At 49.1% G+C, this 20096-nt stretch overlaps 1 protein-coding gene across 1 annotated transcript; it reads right to left on the reverse strand.

Moving 5' to 3' along the window:
* Positions 1–13073: 13073 nt before the first annotated feature.
* On the reverse strand, positions 13074–19811 carry LOC134410233 (spatacsin-like). Its single transcript, XM_063143405.1, has 7 exons — positions 19800–19811; positions 19452–19650; positions 18701–18838; positions 18003–18137; positions 17268–17374; positions 16596–16764; positions 13074–13827 (listed from the first exon to the last, which is right to left on the reverse strand). Exons 1-7 carry the CDS (start codon positions 19809–19811, stop codon positions 13793–13795), a joined length of 795 nt encoding a protein of 264 aa, XP_062999475.1. The 3' UTR covers positions 13074–13792.
* Positions 19812–20096: the final 285 nt, after the last annotated feature.

Consider the following 20096-nt stretch of genomic DNA (forward strand, 5'->3'; position numbering starts at 1 on the left):
GCGGGCAACGAATACACTTATCTCGGACATGGGGCAAGCATTAATGGCTAGTCCTGAATCTGCCAGGGCAGTCGCCTCAAGTTTGCATCGCATGTGTCTTTTTTCAGAGATCGAATTCAGCCGCCGTGAAGGCATTGAGTAAGGCATTGACTATGGCTAGTAACAACAAGATGACCCTTGGTACTGCAATTAAGCTTCGTCCGAAACCTTTGCAGAGAAGGCATCCTTCTAAATCCTACGGCAAAGATGACCTACAGGATGATGTGCAAGCCCGGTCAAACCAGGATTTCGTGCCCACGTAAGTGCTATGTCTCTATTTTTTCTGTGTGATGGGTATTGGGAGAATATGCAAACCTGGTGAGATTCATGGTGGTCTTAAACCATCTCCCGTTCTGGGTTTAATCTAGAACAGCGTGGCTCTTCTTTGATTCCGTTAGTGCTCACTACTCCATTCAAGATCACGTTTGGTGCCCGCATACTTGAGTCAGCTCTGCGACTCCTTCATGTTTCTAACTGAAGATAATAATGTTGCCTGTACTACTATGTTTAACACACTAAAATAAAACCACTTTCAGAGCAATTAGCTAAACCTATCCCCAAATTCACAGGTAAGTTCCTTTTTCAGTGTAATCTCAAACACTTTGCTTATTTCAGGTTTATGGAGATTTGCATCACCTGGTTTTCTGCCATTAATCTAACAGGAAAGGAAAGGAACCTCTCGTGCAAGCACTGAGTCATTACTGACTCTTGGAGGGACGCCCGCTTTCGCTGACGTTTTCTTGGCAGGCCTTATAGCGGGGTGGTTTGTCGTTGCCTTCCCTGGCCGTTATTACCTTTCCCCCAGCTAGCTGGGTACTCATTTTACCGACCTCGGGAGGATGGAAGGCTGATTCGACCCGAGCCGGCTGCCTGAAACCAGCTTCCGCTGGGATCGAACTCAGGCCACGGGGAGAGTTTCAGCTGCAGAAACTGCTGCTTTACCACTCTGTGCCACGCGAGGCTCTATCTAACAGAAGAACCGCTATATTGAAGAGGCTTCTGGCTCAGCTGGCATCCCAGCTCACTAACCACAAGACTGCCACAACACAGTGCAGCGTGAGGATAGGGATTGGAAGCATGTTTTTCCCCCCCAGAAGCAGCTTCGATTCAAGACTCGAGGGCATTTATATGACATCTGTATCACGTGCGAGTGAGATGACCCAAAGTCATTCCCTTGCCTGAAAACCTCTGTAGGAACACTGAGTAGCTGTAAAAGAGGCAGGGGCAGAGGCTGTGCATCAAAACGTCCCCCGTCGCCCCACGACAACTTAGATTTACGGAGGGAATGTGTTTTGATTGGGAAATTGTTTTGGAAATAGCTCCTTGTTGTTGTTGTTTTGTTTTTTCAAAAAAATCCTTTGTATGAAAGTTTTACCACTTTTGAAAGATGACCACAAAGAGGGAGAGAGAGGGAGAATATATCCGTCTATGACCAAAGGTGGAGAAAGGGGTAACATTTTCTTTTGGGGGAAAGAACATCTGTGGGTGAGGCTCAAAGGAGAGCCCAGGAACTCATCAGCCCAGCCCCAGGGCTGACTCGCCACAAGGCCCCTGAGCAGGTCTGCAGCTCTATTAGAGGGGAAAGAAGGAAAGAAGGAAAGAACGCGGTGGTTTTGTGTTCCACAGGAGGTGGGATTTGGGGGTTTGCTTTTTTATGGTCGTTAAAACGAAATTCTAGTCACAAGAGGCCTGAAGCCAAGGATTTGGTGGTTCACTTACTCTGAATCAGCGTGCAGGATTCATCCCTTGAGACCGACCCCACACAGGCCAGGCCACCTCCTCTTCCTGAGTGGGCGCTGCGTGAGGTGTCCGTTCGCTCTGTCCCTGACGTGCAGACACAAGTGCCCTGCTCCCCATGCACCTCTCCTGCCCCTGGGCTGTGTGAAGTCGCCCCTCCTCTCCTTCCTGCCACCCCCTGGCCCTTTGGGTATCTGGACCTCAGCGCCCTCCCAAGAACCCTGTATCCCCAAGCACACGCCTCTTCTGTTCTTCTGAGGCCCCTGTGAGGTCATTCCGTTGGATAAAGGTTCTTCACCCAGGGACGAAGATGCTTCATTTCCCCTTTGTGCAGACTCTCTATCCCCTCAGCTATTCAGCCCCCCAAGCTCCACCAGTGCACATAACTTTGGAATCCTCAACTGCTTTCCTAGCTCCCTAGAAAGAGAATTCACCACTTCCAAAGCAAACCTTTAAAAGAAAGAAAGAAAGAAAATCAGCCGAAACCCCACAGACAGAGTTCTTTTAAATGAAAATAATAATAATAATAATAATAATAATAATAATAATAATAATAATAATAATGAGGTTTAACTAGAACTTAAAATCCCTCCCACTAGCCCGTAGAGATGCAAGAACCTCACTTCGGCTCCAACCTCCAAATGACAAAATTAAGTAGCCTACAAAACATGAAGTCAAGAGACGCCGCTCTTCTCTCCCTGCTAGTCTGCCCAAAGGTGGCAGAACCATGGCTTGCTAAAGGAGAACCACGTTACTAAACATACCGCAAGGGAGGATTTTTTCTACTAAACTGAAGAGCGCCACCCGCACTCGCTGCCAACGCCGACTTGCCTCGCTAGTCGCCAGGACCGCTGCCATCTCGCCCTGTGCTGCTGCTCCTACTGCTGCCGCCACCGCTGCAGACTCATCCGTGCTGATGCGGTTGCCGCCGCCACCTTGCCCCACGTTGCTTCTGCAGCAGCTGTGGCCACCGCCACAGCTGCGGCTGCAACTCCCACTGCCACTGCCTTAGCCCACAAGGCTGCTGCTACTGCTGCCATGGCCGCCCACCTGGCCGGCCGGCCAGTGAACCGGTGTTCTCTTGGCACGCGTACACGCGCCCCACCTCCTCCAAAAGTCTGGACTCAGCTAGCTCATCCCGGAAGTCTCCCAAGACTTGAGACTTCTGGGAGAGCGGCAGGGAAGATGACTGCTCCCCCCACCCGTGCCAATCGGGACATATGAAATGGCCTCTTAAGAGGCCCTTTCAGAGGTCCCGATTGGCACAGGTGGGGTGGGGTGGGAGGGTCTTCTTGGCCTCCAGAAAGGGTGTCTAGTCAGACTCACCACTAGTATAGGTGGGAGGCAATCTGGGGGTGCACTGGAAATTGGCTAGCCCTGGCGATGGTTTATGAGTTAAGAGCAGATACTGACAAGGACAGGCTTTGCCACACCTTTATTGTCTTAGCTAACTATACAAAACCAATTGCTTGGACAATGCTGCTATTTCAATGGCTGACAAGGACTTGTTCTGAATTATTTTCATTTCTTTTCTTTCTACCTGTCTCTGTCTTTTAGGTCCCTGTGTAGGATTTGGCAAATTGCTCAGAATAGCAAGTATCAGCGATGGACGTGGCCGGCCTGGTTCTGGTAAGTTATGACCCCCCCTCCTGTTTTTATTATTATTTATGAGAAGCCTTTAAAACCTTTTTGCTTTAAACTTATTTAGGCTTAAATAATTCCCTCCCTCTACTCCAGGGACATTTTTAGTATTACTCCATCTTTTAAGTTTCATCCAACACAAAGTGGCACAAGCAATATTCTCGGTCATTCCAATCCTGATCCCACAAAAAAGGACCTTTGCGTGCAGAAGGATCATTAAAAACTGTCAGGGACAAACTTGTTGCGAAAACAGGAGGCAAAGGACATAGGTTGCATGGGAGTGTGGATTCTGGCACATTCTGGCACACTTTTTAATGCCTCTGAAATTCTCCGACTGTTTTTCAGGTGTCAATGCTGTAAAGGATAGAAGCTCCCTCCATAATTTGCAGGGCTGGATTAATGTGTGTGTGTATTTGTGTGTTTAAGAGGAATAATGGTTTTTTTTTTGGGGGGGGGAACAAAAATTCTTAAAAAATCAAGGCATGAATGGATCTACTGCAAACTTGACATGTCTAAATCCCCACTTAAGAGCTATCACCATTATTTAATTATTATTATTTATTTACAATATTTATATATGGCTCCCCATTGAAAATTTCAGAGCCAGTGAAAATAAAAACAGAATAAGACACTTAAAACAGATTTTAAAAGAAGCAAACACAGTGTGTCATGGCTGGACATTAAGGAAAGGCTTCCTGGAAGAATGATGTTTTCAGGAGGCACCAAAAGGAGTACAAAGTTGGTGCCTGCCTGACCTCCAGAGGCAGGGAGTTCCACGGGAGGGGAGCCACCGCTCTGAAGGCTCTTCCCCTGGTGGACATCCCTTTATCTTTAAAGCTGAAGGAGCTGTAAGCATTTGATTAATTTCCACTGACTAGAGCGGTTTTCTGAAAACGGGCGGTTCTCCGACGGGTAATCCCATGGGGCGGAGTAAGGGGAGTCGTTCCGAAATCGGGGCAGAGAATTGCTTCAACGGAGCTCTGGCTCAAATTTCAAGGCAGAGAAGACCCAACTTGCACACCCCTATCGACATCCTCTTCTCAGACAGGATGAGGTCTCAAGCTTGGAAGTTAGGGTTAGACTAACACTGAGTGATCAGTTCAGGCCTGGTTGGGATGGAAGGGAAAGAAGAGAGATTTTCTTTGGAGTGCTTACACTTAAGCGCCATTTTGTTGACAGCCTCCATCTTTGTCTCTGACCTACTTTGAAACTCTGGCATCGATTGGTCTATATCATTCTCCAGGTTATCTTTTCCTTGGAAAATGTCATTTCTTTCCCCTCTGGAAAGCCTCTTCTTTTTGGCCATTCTTTATTTATGACAAAAAGAGTATTGGTTCTTTATCTGTGCATCCAACAGCTCTTCTTCATCTTTCTGTTTTGTAACCGTTGGATATTTATAAAGAATAACCCTGTCTTTATTACAACGTTCTACCAGTCAGTCCATTCTTTATATGGAACAAGACAGCTGGAACAAGTTGGGGCATGTCGCAAGACAGTTAGATCTGATACAGAAACTCCTAGTAAATCTTATTTCATCAGGCCTTATTTATACTCAAAACCTTCAAGCATAGAGCCCCTGATACACTGGAGCCTTGTTTGATTTGTACCCTTAGTTACCCCGTTATTCAGCATCGCAAACAAATCAAGCCCTTTTACAGTTGCCACAGTTAGGGCATGACCCAGTTGTGGGTCACAGCCGCCAAGGCAAGATGACTGGTCCACCCTGGTCCGCTCCACGGCCGTGGGATCGTGGTGTGACTTTTCAACTGATCTTTGTCACCTTGGTCTCTCTCTCTCTCTCTCTCTTAGGGAGACATTTAAAAAGCTGGTGTCAAAGAACTTGAACAGCAACAATCCGTGCTCTACTTCATGCTCTAATCCGTGCACAGTTGGTGACGTGGCCTCTACATCTGGGGATCCAAACAATGGAGAAACCCATTTACAGAGGTATGGAAGAAGCATGGTCTCTGCTCTGCTGGCTTCTGAAGTAAACAAGCGACTTTTAAAGATGCAGCTCCAGCTGTAGTGGTTCAGATGGAAGCATCTGCAAATCTCCTCTGTTGTAGCCGTGATGCTAGCAATGCTGTGCCAAGTTCCATGTTGTGTGTGGGGAGCTTGCGCAGCAGGAAGAAATACGAGAGCCACGTGTGTTGTAATGGTAACGCTTCCACTGGAAAGCCGTCTGTCTTGCCTTCTTTCACTGATACCATCCTGAGGGCTGCTGCTTGGGAGCCTCCTCAAAGCGTTGCAGAGTAAGATGTGAAGGGCAAGGCCTGTTGGGTGCCTTGGAGTGTTCCAGCTCCTTAGCAGCACATTGATCCGAGGCTGTGCTTTCGTGGGAGCCCAGTGAATATGTACAACCACAAGTACACCCATTCCCTAGAATCTCCCCCCAAATTCCCCATTGTGAGTGGGCTGAATCCTCTCAGGGAATGATAGCTGTTACCAAGCATAATTACAGGGTTTTGCATAAGTCATGGGAAAACAGTCCAAAAGTCAGCTGTGGTTACTTGAATTCTGCAACCTTTCTAGACTGCAGATGGGGAAAGAAGATACGGCGCTATTTGGAATGCCTGAAATAGCAGTACTGTACTTGAATTCCGCAAGCCTTCTCGTTACGCAGAGGGGCAAAGAATCCACTATCACTAGAAATCCTGCACAGGCCCTGCTCTGGCTTCTGAGATCTTGCCGGGCACGGCCCAGAGACTATCAAGTCTACCCTTAGCCAGCTTAAGGACTAGAAACTTTTTCTTTTGAAAGCAGAGATTCTCCGAGTGCTGAGCGCTGTGCTTCGGAAGCTTGTAGAGTTGGGGGCAGTGAGGAGGCCTTCTGTGATGAGGAGTCCCTACAGCATGACAGTGAGGAGGATGGAGAAGATGTATATCATGTGCATCCAGCAGGTGAAGTTGCGTTCCTATTGCTGGTGATCCAGCTCTTTTCTCTCGTGTCCAGACTGGAAAACCTGGCCATGGTGGAGAGCCGGGGAGGGCTGTTTTCTCTGCCTGCTGCCTTTTACACGGAGAGTCCTGATTCAAGTGGCCTTTCCCTAAATAGATAAACCTCATGAGGGTTTCACTGAATTTTACAGCCTTGACCTGCTTTTCTTAATACTCAACCGGGTTGTGGCGACTCATGATCCAAACAGTGTAGATCTCAGCGCTTCGCAGGTCTTTTTCAAAAGGCCCAGAGGGCTCTGGAAAAGGGCCCCTTGGATTGACGGCCATCATGGAACGTGCTTGTCTGAATCATCCCATCCTGCTTGCCAGTAGAGTATAGTGGGGACCTGCTTTTTGCTGCATCAGGCTTTCTCGGTCTTTGTTGTTCTGGGCAGATTTCTTCTCTCGCAGATTAACGGGGAGAGGGGGAAGGAAGGGCAGAGGGAAATGCATGTAATGGGCCAATCAATCCAGCAAAGAATCCGGAAGCAGAAGGCCCAGTAGAAATCGCAGGATGAAAAGCCTCTGTGTGGAGAAGCCCTAAGGTGCCCCCACTTGCTTCATAAGCTCTTCCTCAAGCCATGTTCACGCTCTTTAGTGTGAAAATGTTGAAGTTCTCTGTGGTTGACTGTTTTGTTAATTTGCGCTATCACTGAATCTCTGCATGTGTTTTTGAAGTTCCTGAAAAGAGTGGCCTTCAACCAGGTTTTGGGTCTTTCAGGAATCATTTTAACACGAATTGGATACTATACCATTCCATCCATGGAAGAGCTGGCCCAAATGACAAGCGACCAAGGAGAGTGCATTGTGACCAATTTCACCATTGGCCGGAAAGGTGAGGATGGACCCTCGGTCTGATCCAGCCTGGCAATTCTTATGTTCTTATGTTCTCGTGTATGCTTTAAAGTGGGCTCCTGCATTGAGTAGGGGGTTGGACTCCATGGCTTTATAGGACCCTTCCACTCTACTATTCTATGATTCTAGTTTTGCCTAGTGGTTGCAAAAGATTTACCCCAAAGCACCTTAATTTACCTTCACCTTCATTAATTTAAAATTAATGTCTAAAATTACCTAGCTGCACCAGTGCTTATTGAGGTGTAAAAGGCCCTCTGCATGTTCTCAGAAGCACTCTCCTCTTTCATCACTTTGCTTGCTCCAAGGCTGACCTCTGGCACATGCTTACACTACATTTCTAAGACACATGTAGCTGTGTGCGCAGGATGATTTTGGTGTATCGTCGCAGCCATCCAGTTTGGGCTGACCCCGTGCTAATCATCGTCTTCTCTCTAGGCTATGGCTCAATTTACTTCGAAGGCGAAGTCAACCTGACCAACTTGAACCTAGATGAGATTGTGGGCATCTGCAGGAAATACGTTGTCATCTACCCAGATGCCAGATTGGCTCCACCCTTCGGGCAAGGTTTAAATCGGTAATGCAGAGCTCCCGTTGCCGGAAAGTTGGCTTGCGTTCTCCATGACTAAATGTGCGGCCTTCGTGAAGTTTAATTGCAGGTGTATTTGCGTTCCAGGTCTCCAACCCTCTGTTTTTTTAACAGGCGAGCCGAAATTACATTGGATGAATATTGGCCCACTGACAAAACCTCAGGTGGCTTGATAAAGAGCCCAAACCAGCTTGCAAAAATGAAATATGAAAATACCTTAGAGGCCGACTGTCGGAAATGTGGTGTCCAGTTCCTGGAGTACCGGCCCGAAACTGGTTCGTTGGTATTCAAGGTAACCCCCGTTGCTTGTGAATAGATCAAAGGTGCTCCCATGCTGAAGCCCTAGCATCTACTCCTTTTCCTTATGGCCTATAAGATTTTAAAGCAGACTCCAAAAGTGCGGAGGGAGGATCGCTTCCACAGGCTGGTTGCCGTTTTAGTGGATTTGGGCTGATGTCCACAGTAATTCTGGGCTTACAAGCAGTGCCCCTAGCGTCGTGACACCCCACCCCCCGGCTTTGCCTCTTTGGGTGTGCTTCAGCTGGTGAGTTCTCTGCTTCCGTATCCCCACTGTGTGAAGTGCTGGCAGACTGCAGGGCCAGTTTTGAAAACCAGGTTTGCCATTGCCCTGTAGTACCCAGACGGAAGCAGGAGAATGAACAGACGCTCCTGAATGTTTGTGAAGTAAAAATGACACGGCAGCTCTGCATATCTGTCATTTAGAAAGACAACTGTATTGGCCATAGAGCAGCGTGAAGGCTGGGAAGAGAATAATCCCTGAGAAGTTAATAGTAGCCTCATCTGTTCCCTGACAGCAACCAGTTAGCACACTTTGTTCACTCACATGGCCAAGATGGCTTCCTACACTATAAGATTACCAGCTAAAAGGAATCCCCTTGAAAGCGCTCAGCCGGCACTGAACACGCTTATCTCGGACATGGGGCAAGCATTAATGGCTAGTCCTGAATCTGCCAGGGCAGTCGCCTCAAGTTTGCATCGCATGTGTCTTTTTTCAGAGAACGAATTCAGCTGCCGTGAAGGCATTGACTATGGCCACTCCCCACAAGATGACCCTTTGCCCTGCAGTCAGACTTCGTCCAAAACCTTTGCAAAGAATGCACCCTTCTAAATCCCACGACAAAGATGGCCTACAGGAAGTTGTGCAAGCCCGGTCAAACCAGGATTTCGTGCCCAAGTAAGTGCTATGTCTCTATTTTTTCTGTGTGATGGATATTGGGAGAATATGCAAACCTGGTGAGATTCATGGTGGTCTTAAACCATCTCCCGTTCTGGGTTTAATCTAGAACAGCGTGGCTCTTCTTTGATTCTGTTAGTGCTCACTACTCCATTCAAGATCACGTTTGGTGCCCGCATACTTGAGTCAGCTCTGCGACTCCTTGTTCTAAAGGCTTCCCTCAAACTTTGTGAAGGCTGTTTCCATTTTCATCTTTCTAACTGGAGATAATTATGTTGTGTGCAGATGTTGAACAGTTCCATATGGAGCTCTAGTTCTCAACCTCGTACTACCTGAGGCACGCCTTTTGACACCATCTCAAAATGTAAAACACATTGTGTGTGGTTTTTTTTTTTTTACAGATTTTAAAATACCGTCTCTCTCTTTCACTCCTAGAAAAGATCTGATTCCTAGTTGGCTGAACTCTAGGTCCTGCAGTATTGCATTCTGCACTTCTGGCTATTACAGAAATAGGTCAGATCACCAGTCCAGTTGCTAGTCCTCACATGAGCAGACTCAGTGAAGCAATGGAACGAAGATAAGTATGGACTTGCCAAGTTCCCATTGATTCACTGTGTCGACTCCAGTTGGGAGTAGCAATTGGATTTAGGTCATTATCTCCCTTTCAAAAGAGAAACCAATAACAGAATAAGGATGTTTCTCTAATGTACCAGAGTTTGCTACATCCCATACACTAATGTACCCAGGGCCAGGGCCAATCTATTTTGCGCCCTAGGCAGGCACGCTGTTCTGAAGCCGCCCCCCAACCCCAGCGTCCTGGATTCGAAGATGACTGCTCCCCCCACCCGTGCCAATCGGGACATATGAAATGGCCTCTTAAGAGGCCCTTTCAGAGGTCCCGATTGGCACAGGTGGGGTGGGGTGGGAGGGTCTTCTTGGCCTCCATAAAGGGTGTCTATTCAGACTCACCACTAGTATAGGTGGGAGGCAATCTGGGGGTGCACTGGAAATTGGCTAGCCCTGGCGATGGTTTATGAGTTAAGAGCAGATACTGACAAGGACAGGCTTTGCCACACCTTTATTGTCTTAGCTAACTTGAAAAACAAACAGAACTTTTAGGGTTCACAATGGAGGATGAAGGCAACGGCTGGGGGAGGAGCCCTCCCAATCTGCTTTTAGCACAATGGACGTATTCCTTCAGTTGTCAGGATGTCTTTAGGATGTCTTTAAGCACCATTGTTCTCTCTCCTATCAATTACAGCTGGACTAGATAGGATGGAAGTGGTGAGTCTACTGCATGGGGACATCCAGAGTATTGCATAGTGAAATTGGACGCAGTGGTTTTCAATCTTAAGCCTGAGTGGTGGCACCAAACATAAAAGTTTCATTATGCGAATCATCGTATTAGGTGATTTGTGAGAGACTTTCCACCTCCCCACTAAAGGTGAAGATTCAGGAACTCCAGTAACAACTTAGTGTGGAATTCAGGGCTTCTTTAGGGCTTCTCGACATGACCATTTCTTTAGGGCTTCTCGACATGACCATTTCTTCCCAGAACTGTTCTGCTGTTTCTGCTCCCTCTTTCAGGGAGGGGCCTCTACACTGGCTGGTTTTATCCTGGGTCTTTCCATTTCTTTTCTTTACATGGAGAGGCAGGGCCGGTGCCAGACTATTTTGCGCCCTAGGCAAGGTGAGCTACTTTCACACACACACACACACACACACACACACACACACACACACAATGCCAACTTTGATTTTTAAGAATATATGTTTCCTGGAAAAAATAAGAAGCACAAAACTTGAAACTGCTACATTGATTTTAAAGTGCAAGAAATACGTCATGCCAATTATAGCAAACAAATTGGAAAGGAACGTCTATGGGTCTAAAATGCATTATTTAATAGGAATATCATCTCCAAATCATCCCCCCCCAACTCACACGCAGACGCACACACGCACTCAGCATCACTCACTCCAAACAAACACACGCATGAACACACACATTCAATCAAAGACCCCATGCACCCCATTCACCCATACATTCTCTCTCTCTCTCTCTCTCTCTCTCTCTCTCTCTCTCTCTCTTCTGTGCGCGTCCTGGAAGTCTGAACGTGGAGCCACTCCACCTCCACCTCCACCCCAGTGTCCCTGGCTTTGCTTCAGCTGGGCGGGCGCAGGGCGCCATCTCGCCCGCCCAGGCCCAACTGAATCCTCAGGCCAGGCCGGCTCACAGCCAACACGCGTGAGTGCTGCGCTGGGCCCGGCGCCCCTCTTAGCTTGGTGCTCTAGGTGGCCACCCGAGTGGCCTCTATGGTAGCACCGGCCCTGTGGAGAGGCAGCACCTCTCCTGAGCAGAAATGGTCCTGTGGAGAAGCCGGTCAAAATCAGCCTCTATCAAGTACTGTGATGGTTTCAGGTTGTATCTAGGACTCTCTCGATCGTTGCTAGGATAAAGAAACAAATGCTTGATACACCGTTTTTAAAAAATATTAAATTCAGCTGATACTCAGAACTAAATGCAGACAGATTGCATAGCTTGAACACCAGCTGCACCCCTGCACCCCCATTTCTAAAGCAAAGTGCCTGCTCAGACCCTTCAGTCCTCTTCGGAGGCATTTCTAAAAATGCCCCTGACAAAGGAGGCGGGACGGGAGGCTACAAGTGAGGCAGAGGCCTTCCGATTTGGGGAATGGGTTCGCCTGGGACCTACATTGTTATCTTTTTGGCACCAGGCAAAGACATTTCTTTTCTCACAGCCATTTTAGAGTTTAGTTTTTAGATTTTATGGCTAGATTTTAGTTTTATATATTTTAAAAAGATTGATTCCTACACCCTTTGTTTTCTGCATTATATTTTATTCTGTTTGTAATCTGCCCAAAGAACATCTGTTATTGGTCAAATTAAAAATAGAATACATAGGGAGGGCTGGGGGGGGCGGTGGCTCTGGGGGCCCTCCACTGAGGCCCAACACTGCCACGCCCTAGTTCATTCCCCAGGCTGCATCATAGAACTGGAAGGGGCTTTCTAGGCCAGGGCGTTCGACCCACTCCTCAGCGCCAGTGCAGGAATCCCTCTTAGAGCATCGCTGCCAGATGGTGGTCCAGTCTCTGGTTGACTACTCCAGTGATAGGGAGCCCATTGCCTCCCAAGACAGTTGGTTCCCTTCTCTGACTGCTCTAACCAGTAGAGAAATTTCCCTGTTATTCAGCCAGAATCCTTTTTATACTGTATTTCGTAATTGTGTTTTAACCTGTTGGGTGTTTTACTGTGGTTTTAATTTTTGTGAACCGCCCAGAGAGCTTCGGCTATTGGGCGGTATAAAAATGTAATAAATAAAATAAATAATAAATAGAATCCGCACTTGGATGACAGAGAACATGTTTTGGCCTCCTTTGTGTGACAATGCTTTAGGTACTTGAAAAGTGCTATCTAACCCTCCTCATCTTTCTCTTCTCAAGGCCAGTTCTTTGAATATTGCCATTCCAATTATGAGCCATCTCACTGGAGGCAGCCCTCACGGGATGACACATGCACAGGTCCCAGCACCAACTGAAGAGGTGGACTCATTCCGTGGCCCACCCCACTCCACCCCCCGAAGCAAGCAGACAGCTCAGAAACGTCTCCAAAGACTTCATTCCCAGCCCTTGGCGACTCACGACATGAATGGAACTCCACCATTGTGGGCCAATCCCTGGAAGTGCCGCTCTCCACGCTCTTGCTGGTTGTGGTGCTAGTAGTGGTAGGAGGCTTCCGGCTCCCAACAGATTCTGGCTCAAACTCAGAGGACAGGATGGGGGTGGGATCATGTGCAGAGTAAATATCACATCCGCACCAGAGGCAAGCCTGCCTTGGAGAGGCATTTTTGGCAGGTCCTAGAGTGATCTGCTGTGAAAGCCTTGCATGAAACAGCTGAACTATGCAGGGGAGGAAGATGGAGCTCAGAGGCGATGTAGCGATGCCAGGGGCAGCTGGGCTCCCACTTACGCACATTTTCTGTGGATTGTAGCTGTGCTGAGATAAGCCAACCACAGATATGCAAAAGCAGAACGAGAACAGCAACAAGAAAGGCCACACCTCTGACTTTGTTATAGCAATTTAATTTAACACGCTTGAGAGCTACAGCCGTTAAATAAAACAAAATTACATGATATCTTTCTGTTGTATCTCCTTGGAAAAAGTGTTATTTCAATTCCCTTGTATCTGAGATGAATTGCTGGGGGAATTTCACGGTTGGCAAATAAGGGCTGAAGGGTGCGCATGTGTAAATGTTGCATGCGCACTGGACTTCAATACTGCGCTGGCCAGAGACAACCTTAATCTGGCGTTGACATTTGGCCAGTGTGTTACTTGCTCTTGGCTTAACAGTAGTTTTAACCACCATACAGTAAAAGGAATTTAAAATGATTTGGGAGAAATGTAACTTTGAGACAGAGGAGTCACGAAGCAATACGATCAGTAAAATTTAACGGAGTTCTACAACAGGATTGTAGCCTCTGTCTTTTAAGACTCCGCTGTTCCGTTCATAACCCGAATAATAAATTTAGTAATAAAGTTTAATGACACAAAAGTTAGACCTAAAAGCAGTGCAAAGTCCTAAGATCACCTTTGCACCTTTGAGACATTCCTCCACTATCAATGTAGGTCAGAAAGCAAAGAACCATTTTATTATTTCACGTGTGTTCTTGCCAATGTGGAAATCCTTCAGAAGCATGTTCACTACGTCGTAGAACTGGTTGTCATAAGCTAGTTTGTAATACACATCGATATCATCACAATAGGTCAACAGCTTCTTCAGGTTTTTTAGAGCCGGTTCATTGCCTGCACGCTGCTTGAACCTGAAAGAGATGGTCATACTGTTAACAGATGTCCTCACCCCCTCTGCTTTCATCCTACGGCCAGCCTCTCCATTAGTTCAACCTAGTGCCGAAAGAATGAGATCTACCCCCTTTCAGTACGTACTCTGAAGGACTTGAAGACATGAAGCCAGTATCCCAATGATACAGAAAACCTGATTTGGGAGAAGTCTCCCCACTGGAGAATTGGGCTTCAAATGGTTCACTTGGTTGCAGAGGACTTACTCCTGGGCCATTTCCTCAAAGGTGCTCGCCTTGAGCAGGCCACGCTGCTTGCACTCCTCCAGGTAGCTGAAGTCCTCCTTTACAGTCACTTGCTGATACAGGACTTCAGCCCAGTCCGGAACGAAGTCATAGGCCTCAGCCACGACTGCCGCCTAGCGAGAGATTGGGAGTGGAGAGGGAAGAGATCCCAGTTGGAGCAGGAGCAGGAGCATGCTAGGAGCTGCACGCTGCCCCCTGCCAACAAAAGGACTCTGCCCCCTAAGGCTCTCTGTCCATCGTACTGAGATCCTGACTGCATGTCACATTCACAGCATGAAAAGTAGCCAGGCTCTCAGAAAGAACAAGGAAAGTGTCTGGGCCCACAACAGGACCGAGCTCCAATCAAGCTCTTGCAAGGAAAAATACTCAAGATCCAACAATAGCTGTAAGCTGTTCCCGATGGTGAAAGCTCTCCTGTCCTCTTCGTCACCGGGTAGAACCTGGGCAGGGACATGGCACATTCCAGCAGGCTCTTCTGGCTCAGGTTGATCAGCTTGGTTTTGGGGTTGGTGTTCAGGAAGTGGAGCTGCAGCGTAATGAGCTTTGTCAGCCTCTTGCAGCGCAAGGACTGACGCACACAGAAGTCCTCAAAGAGGAAGGATGAAGAGAAGGAGTCAGGTAAGCAAGGAGGAAGCAGCTGCAGTCACTGCACCTAGCTGCAACAGGACAGCCTTGGTTTGGGTCCAGGCTACCTGCGGGGTCACCTTCGCCTGTACAATCCACCTCGCACACTCAGGTTCTCTGGGAAGAATTTCCATCAGCGAGCCAAAATTAGGCTGACATGTATTACCCAGAGGACCTCTTCTGCTTCTCCCAGACTGTGGCATGGCCTGCCGGAGGAGATTCGTCAACTTAACAGTCTTTTAGCATTTAAGAAAGCTATAAAGACGGATCTCAGGCATATCCAGTGGAGTCTTAGGATGTTTTAACAGTGTATACTATGTCTTTAATCAGTATTTTATACTTACTGTTGTTCCCCACCTTGATCCAAACGGAGAGGCAGGTAAGAGATAAAATTATCATTATTCCCAACCTGTTGCGCTCCAGATCTTTGGACTAACTGTCACCAGCCCCAGCCAGCATGGGCAATGGTCAGAAATGGTCAGTGGGAGCTGTAGTCCAAACCATCTGGACAGCACCAGGTTGGGAAGGCTGCAACAGGGCAACTGGATACATACCGGACACCAGGTTTGGATTTGCATGGGCAGAGCAGACTGTGATTTGGAGCTGCAAATAGGAGGGTTTTTCCCCACCACCAAAGGTGCAGCATGCGAAGCCGAAAGTAACAACGAGGGCCTGAGCTAGTTCTCCCCTTCAGACACAATGGGAGTTCTTCTGCAAATCCTGGATGGAGGGTCACTGACCTTCACTAATGCTAATGCTTTACCGATAGGAATAGTTCTCTGGCGTAGTGGTCTACCATTGCTTGGCTCCGACGGGCCAATTCTACTGTTACTTTCTACTGTTAGTTTTACCCTACCCTGTGCCTGCTTACCCTACCCTGTACCTGTTTGCATTCTCTTCCCCTCCTTATTGTTTTACTATGATTTTATTAGATTGTAAGCCTATGCTGCAGGGTCTTGCTATTTACTGTTTTACTCTGTACAGCACCATGTACATTGATGGTGCTATATAAATAAATAAATAATAATAATAATAATAATAATAATAATAATAATAATAATAATAATAATAATGGGTGAGCCCAGGGTGGCTGTGTGCAAAAGGACTAGGCAGAGCGTAAAGCATGAGCGTATGCCCAGAGGTTCTCGCACCTCTTCGCATCCTGTGTGGGTAGAAAGGCAGCCACAAGAGTCAGTGTTTATGCTCCAGGTCTCCACGCCTTTGCTTGATGCACCTACTCAGGCACACTGGATTTTCTAGAGTCTAAGTGCTAAGCATATACTTAAAGTGGCAGCAAGGCGGAGCTCCTTCGTAACAGAACGTGCCACACCTGAAGAAGCTCTTGATGAAAGCCCTAACCCTCTTTATCGACGCTGCTGAGAGCTATTCCAAGGTAAAATGGAACACTGAATGGGGCTGGATGAAGGTTTAAAATAGTGATGGGAGCCTGTAGCCCTCAGCTCCCATCAGCCCCAGCCAGCATGGTAATAGATGCTGGGAGTGGTAGTCCAACAGGTTTCAATTTAAAGGTGAGCTGTGAAGTGTTTGCTCCATGTGTTCTGTGGTGTGATTGTTCTTGCATCAGATACGTGAAAAGGGCTGTGTTCTGAAGGCACTCCTCTGGAAAGGAGAGAGCAGGGTGATTGTATGACCACGGTGGGCAGCGATGCCGCCTGCTCTGTGTCAGGGGACCTACTCTGTGTCAGGGGACACACGCTCCCCCACCCCCACCCACACCCCCTCAAACCCACCCCCACGGCACCTCCTCCTCCTCCACCTGAGATCGAACACCTCAGACATCCCACCGTTTCCAGGTCCGGGTGGCTCCCGCCCGGGGCTTCCCGGGACGAGCGGCAATTTACCCCAAGGCTGGGATTCAATGAGCTTCAGCTGGACCTTGGCTGCCGCCTCGTGGTTCTCCCCAATCTCCCGGCACATGCTGAAGCAGAGGGCGATCATGTTGTGCTTCTCGCTGTCTCCTGGGCGGCAGCGCTTGATGTAGTCCAGCAGCGCCGTCTTGAGGGTCCCGCTCTGCCAAAGAGGGAGGGGCGGAGAGTGAAGGCAGCGCGTGGCTTGGGACCTGGCCAGCGCCAATCCTCAGGGCAAGTGAGCTCTGGCGCTGAGCAGAGCCCTCCAACAGCAACGCCAGGCCTCACAGTCGCTTGTGAAGGAGCGTAAAGGTGGCAAGAAAAACCTGCCCTTAAGACGGGGGTGGGGCAACTTGTGGTCCTCCAGCAGATATCCAGGTCTCCAAGTCCTGCTGTCCCTCATCACTGGCTCTGCTGGCTAAGGCGGAGGGAGGGGAACTGTAGGCCAAATACACCTGGAGGGCCAGAGGTTGCCCACCCCTGCCTTCAAGGGTGAGGGCATGGGCAAGTGACGGAGAGTTTGGTAGCACGGGGCAATATGTCGTGGGAATGCAGGCACTGGGGCGGTTATTTTGGAAGAGGGAAACAAGCAGAACAAAGGCACTGGAGGTTCTACAATTTGGAACTCTTGGACTGGGAAGGGTGGATTCTGTTGTTTGTACCCACCGGGTCCAACTTCTTTCTCATTAGCACCTCAAAGTGGTGCTTCTCATGCAGCAAGTCAAAGATGTAGGTCATCTCGTTGTACCTGCCGATGCCAGTGAGAAGTCGAACCTTTGGGGAGAGAAAAGAGCTTGAGCTTCAGAACCCACAAAACGTCACCCCACACGTTGCCGTTGGAGCAGTGCTGTGTCATGACAGCCCCACTCTTCCACTTGGGACAGAGTCCCTGCCTGTGGAATGCCACTGACCAGCCACTTCCCCCATTTCAGTGGGGTTCCAGACACTATGGACACCTCCCAGCTGCAGGCAAGAACTCCCCAGCTGAGAGACTGAGCAACGGAAGAAACGAACGCAAGGCCAGGAGGAAGCAATGGCTGCTCTCTCACCAGACCAGTGGAGAGCCACTCGCTTCCACACACAAGGCCCGACTCCTGGCACTGCTTCTCACGAGAGACACTGCAGGACGCTTGCTGGCGTAAGTCAACGTGCAGCACAACAGAACAAGACTTGTGTCGGAGCACAGGCCACCCTGCACAGGCGCGGGCAGGCGAGCGTCTGCCTTGCCACGGCCTTCCCTGCTCAGTGAGGGAGACAGCGGAGCTCCGGGAATCAGTGGGAGCCACAACAGCCTGCCGCTCTAAAACCCCAAAGACCAGGGGGAGGAAGGGGCACCGCAGCCGCTCAACATCCTCCACGGGGTGCTTTTGGGGCTGCCGCCACCGCCGCCGTCTCTACATCCCACAAGGCCGTATTCTTCGCTGGGTGCTAAGTGTTCGTCCGTGAGCGTTCGGGCAGCTTGGAGAACGCGAATAATCCCTTCCAGATGACACGTGAGGCTGAAGCAATTATGGGCGAGGATCAGGAGCTCTGTAGCTAAGGGAGGGAGGAATGGGGGCTCCCATCAGTAAGCATTTTGCTTAAAACAGAGTTCTTGTGGCCCAAAAGCCAAAGAGCGGGATTTAAGTCCCTGCCTTGTTACTGTCTGCTGAATGGGACCCCCAGCAGCCAACCTCTCAGCTGTGGGAGACCCAGAGACCCAGTTCCCAGGCTTGAGTCATGAAGGTCAGAGATGGAGACCACCGCTTTCCCCTTCTGGGAATGTTCGCACATTCTCAAAGGGCTCAAGCGGTAAACCTGCACTGCTCCCTAGACACACGTGCAGCATGGGGAACTGCAGCAGCATGTGAACCGAGGCCTCCACGAATGCAGCTCCTGGCATCGCATTTCCCAGATGTCCACCATGCCAAGAGAGCAAAAGGTCAGGACACGAGGTCGTTCCTACAGCACAGTCGTATCTATGTGTACTCGGACATGACGTCCCAGGGACTGCGACGAGATCTGTGGCCAAGTGCGCATGTTTGGGGTAGCCGTCTTAGTCACAAGACCCAAGTCCTCAGAAGCGTGACATTACTGGACGTTCAGAGATAAACACTTACTGCAGGCAAGCTCCCCGTGAGGGACAGATGAAATTTTATCCAATAGCTTCACGCCAACCAGGGTGGGGTCCTGGCACAGTTTGGCCAACTGCAGGAACGCCTCGCTCTCCTCTGCTGGATTTAAGACTTGCTTTTTCCCTGTACAGACAGCAGGCCCAGAATGACATAGCGGCCACAGCACATTCCTCCGCTGAGCACCTGGGCCACGAAGGCAGCCTCTCCTCTCGCAAGTTTCGGAGTTCTTCCCCCATAAGTTGCACGAGCTCTACCCTTGGCCCAAGAAAGCCATTTAAATGCCACGGCCATGGCAGAAGCAGTGACTTATTATTTTAATTTTTAAAAGTATTTTCATTCTTGTTGTAAGATGCTTTGGGTCTGAGAAAGATGTCCAGTAATAAATAATTGGATGATGGTGGTGGTGGTGATGATGATGTAAAGAGGGTGGGATGGGGTGCAGGCAGTCACAGTGGATGGCAGCCTGAACGTGAGCTGACAACGTAACGCAGCATCGAGAAAGGGCCACTACAATGTTTTGGTTGGTATCAAGAGGCACAATGTCAGCCAGACTCCCAGAGTTTGGCAATCAACTGCCTGGAACGGAGCAAACAGACCAACAGAACCCTCTGCCAGAGATGCTTTAAGGTGGGCTCCTGCATTGAGCAGGGGGTTGGACTTGATGACCTTACAGGCCCCTTCCAACTCGACTATTCTATGGGCCTATGAACTGGAGCCCCCACTCGCCCATACACACCTTTTCCTTGCAAAGGCGCCAGCACTTCTCGGGTGACTTCCTCAGCCACGAGCTCCGCCACCATCTCTGGCTCCAGCCCCTGGGTGGTGAGGAAGGCCTGGGCCTTCTTGCCCCTGTCTGGCTGCTGGGAGGACAGGATCACCCGAAGCAGCTTCTCAGAATCATGGGCGGAGATCTCACCGAAGGAACAGCCCAGCTCCTGCAGAGCACCACGGAGAAGGACGGGGGAGGCCAATCCTGAAGCACCTGCCGCCTGGGAGAACCCCCACCCCACCCTGACCCCATGCCAAACGGACAGGCAAGATGCTCGGGGAAATTCCTATGCTTTCTGGAGCGCCCGCCCCAGGCGGCTCCAAACATGTGTCCAGACATTCCTTGGACCCACACGGACTACAGCACACCTCTTGGATAACAACGTTGTCCACAGGCAACTCTGCAAGTTCTGCCACTCCCCGTGCCACGGAAAAAGCGCGTCTCTCCTGCAGCTGTTCCAGAATTCTTCTGCGCTCATTCTGGAAATTCTCAACAGTGTAACTGCTTAAAATGGCACCATCAATTAAGACAGAAGAATCCTTCAAGGCAGAGCTGAGGGCACTTAGGGTTTTCTTGCCACCTTTACGCTCCTTCACAAGCGACTGTGAGGCC

This window comes from Elgaria multicarinata, chromosome 17 (genome assembly GCF_023053635.1).
Source record: "Elgaria multicarinata webbii isolate HBS135686 ecotype San Diego chromosome 17, rElgMul1.1.pri, whole genome shotgun sequence".
NCBI lineage: Eukaryota > Metazoa > Chordata > Lepidosauria > Squamata > Anguidae > Elgaria > Elgaria multicarinata.